The sequence below is a fragment of the Pterocles gutturalis genome, unplaced genomic scaffold (assembly GCF_000699245.1).
Source record: "Pterocles gutturalis isolate BGI_N339 unplaced genomic scaffold, ASM69924v1 scaffold32591, whole genome shotgun sequence".
Taxonomy (NCBI): Eukaryota; Metazoa; Chordata; class Aves; order Pterocliformes; family Pteroclidae; genus Pterocles; species Pterocles gutturalis.
In genome coordinates, this window is record NW_010101554.1 from 15,086 (window position 1) to 18,016 (window position 2,931).

Below are 2,931 nucleotides of genomic sequence, written 5' to 3' on the forward strand. Positions count from 1 at the left end.
CTCCCGTGCGAGGACAGGCTGAGAGAGTTGGGGGTGTGCAGCCTGGAGAAGAGAAGGCTCCGGGGAGACCTTCCAGCACCTCCCAGTGCTGAAAGGGGGCTACAGGAGAGATGGGGGAGGGGGGAACTTTTTACAAGTGCATGCAGTGACAGGACGAGGGATAATGGATTTAAACTGGAAGAGGGGAGATTTAGGTTAGATATTAGGAAGAAATTCTTCACTGTGCGGGTGGTGAGGCAGTGGCCCAGGTTGCCCAGGGAAGCTGTGGATGCCCCATCCCTGGAGGGGTTCAAGGCCAGGCTGGATGAGGCTTTGGGCAACCTGGGCTAGTGGGAGGTGTCCCTGCCCATGGCAGGGGGTAGGACTGGATGATCTCAAGGTCCTTTCCAACCCAAACCATTCTGGGATTCTGTGCTGTGAGCTATTCGTTTCTATAGCTGTGCCCTCATTTTGGAGCTGGTGCCACCACTCGCAAGATTTATGCTCATCTTTTCAGGCTTCCAAGGGCCATTTCAGTCCATGTTCATCTCTAGCACTGATGGTAAGTTGGATAAGATCTGGCCCTCAGTCTGCTTCCACTCACAGAGGTATGGATTGATTTTGCCTGGTAAGGTCCATCTAGCTATGAAGAGAAAAGGGCAGGTGCTAGGCTTCTAGCAAGTTTAAGGTTCCTGGTCTTGTATTTTAAAAAGATAAGCCCCTCATGCTGTTTTTCCACTGTGTTCCACAGTATGAGAGAGACTCAAGCAGGATGCACAGGGGTTTGAGAGGACAGATTCCTGCTCACATAGTGGCCCTAAAGTCAAAGTCTTCTGGTATGCTAAGCTACGTTGCAGTTGTAGTTTACGCAGGTTTTATGTGAATATTTCTGGGTTAGTCTTTAATCTCCGTATGTAGTAAAAAATTAAATTCTGTGGTTTCCTTTTTTCTCTTCCCCAGCAAATGTAATTAGCAATATAGGCATAACCCTGATATTTGAAGTCAGGGAGAGCAGAACTGATGAATCTGCATGTGAATTCAGTTCTGGTTTGTGGGGTTTTTTTCTTTTTTCCCAGTCTGCTTTATGTTACTTAATGATGATAAATGTCCCTCAAAGTCAGGGGCTCTTCCATTTTGATGTTAGAAGGAACTTCTCTGCTGTTAGTTTTGCTTTTCTGAGGAAGTTGTATTTTTCAGATGTGGCCATTGTAAATTCCAGCTGGTACTTATGAATATTTATTTTTCTACCCATACACATAATCGATCTGCTATTTGCAGTAAATATGCATGTACATGTAAAGACATTCATTTGTTAAATTGTTTATGATGCATTCTGGAAGTTAAGTATCTTCCAAGCTCAGTGAAAATGTCTGTAGATGAAAGAGCTTGCAGCCATTCGTATAGCTTCCCCCACAGGGTTCCCAGTAACACTCAGTTCCTTTGTTTGATTGACTTAGAATTAATTCTGGTGAAAACAATTCTATAAAGGCCACTTGCTATAGAGGAAACAGTGATAAAACACTATTTATAGAATTTTTACATCAAGAATCAGAGTAGGTTAAAGTAGAATTATGAAAGAAGTTTGTTTTTCCACAATGCTGTTCAGTCACCACTGAAAATTTATTGTTTGTACTCCATGTGTAAAGTAACAAACTATGAAGTTCAGGTGTCCATCAAATGGTATTAAGAGCCAGTTTAGTCATTTTTCAGCACTCCTGCCATTCCCCTCGGACTGCCCTTCCAGCCTAAAGCTTACAACCATTGTGGTCTCTGTGCAAGTAGAGAAAAAAGTGATTTTGCTGCATTGTCTCTACTCGCTGTGGAAGGACGTCTTACTCATCTTCAGATATGAGTACTTTTACAGCAGGCTCCAGACTTTCATTATCTAAGGATGCTGTTAATTATACTACTTATTGAAGGGCATGAAAGTAAGTGCTGGGTGTGGGCTTGTAAGAACCCCAGTGAAAAGTAATTGTGATTTTTCTACAGGTTTGATTGAAGTTCCTATTTTAGAAAGTGTGTATGCAAGCAACTGCAAAGCTATCACTCTGCTAATATCAGCCGGATACAAGGGATTCATGTTTTATAGATGGAAACAGGATTGCTAAAGATTGATATATTTCATTACAGATGTGACGAATATGTCACACAGCTGGATGAAATGCAGCGGCAGCTTGCAGCAGCTGAGGATGAGAAGAAGACTCTGAACTCCTTGCTTCGAATGGCTATCCAGCAGAAACTGGCATTGACCCAGCGCCTGGAACATTTGGAGCTAGACCACGAGCAGTCCAAAAGGGTGCGCACAAAATCTGCCTCCAAAGCCAAGAGCAGTAACCCTAGTGTAAGTCATATTCGGTCCTGCGGAGACAGGTCTGAAGGATCTGTCCTTAACAACCAGGTTTTTTGTAGTGAAAAATATAAAATCTATTGTGACTAGGACAGGTGTGTAGAAAAATCATATTATGCATCTTATGTTATGCTGTAACTGTCAGCGTAAATCCCCACTATCTAATGTCGCAGTGAGTTGGCTTGTACTAGTATGTTGTTGAACCAGGTAATACAGATTGTATTATGGTGGTCTTAACTGTAACTAATCCATAAGTGTGGGGATGCTATTAACAAGTTAATAGTGGAAAGGAATTAGCCGTTTCCACAATTAACATATATGAGTTTTGCTGTTTATGGTAAGTGTTAAAAGCGTACACCTGATATAGTATATCTGGTGCTACTATTTGTAGTTTATATAGCACAAATGTGATCCTTTCACCAGGGTTGCAGCATACTTCAATAAATGCTTTCACAGGCAGAAACAGACAGAAAACCTTCCTTGTTATTGTGGCTTAAGAAGTGGTGAAAAGCAAATGTTAAAATTAGAGGTATGTCTTGAAAATGCAAGGCATTTTGAAACTGGAACCAAACTTAATTTGCCTGTTGTGGCAGATAGTAAGAACT

At 41.9% G+C, this 2,931-nt stretch overlaps 1 protein-coding gene across 1 annotated transcript in view; it reads left to right on the forward strand.

Moving 5' to 3' along the window:
* The window catches only part of BICD2 (bicaudal D homolog 2 (Drosophila)), a gene marked incomplete at its 5' end in the record, with an annotated part of 17,412 nt that extends 14,708 nt beyond the window's left edge, over window positions 1-2,704 (forward strand). Inside the window, one exon of the mRNA XM_010083857.1 lies at window positions 2,110-2,704. Within this exon, the coding sequence (XP_010082159.1) occupies window positions 2,110-2,416 (307 nt within the window). The remainder of the gene's footprint in view (window positions 1-2,109) is intronic.
* Between the last annotated feature and the right edge of the window lie 227 nt (window positions 2,705-2,931).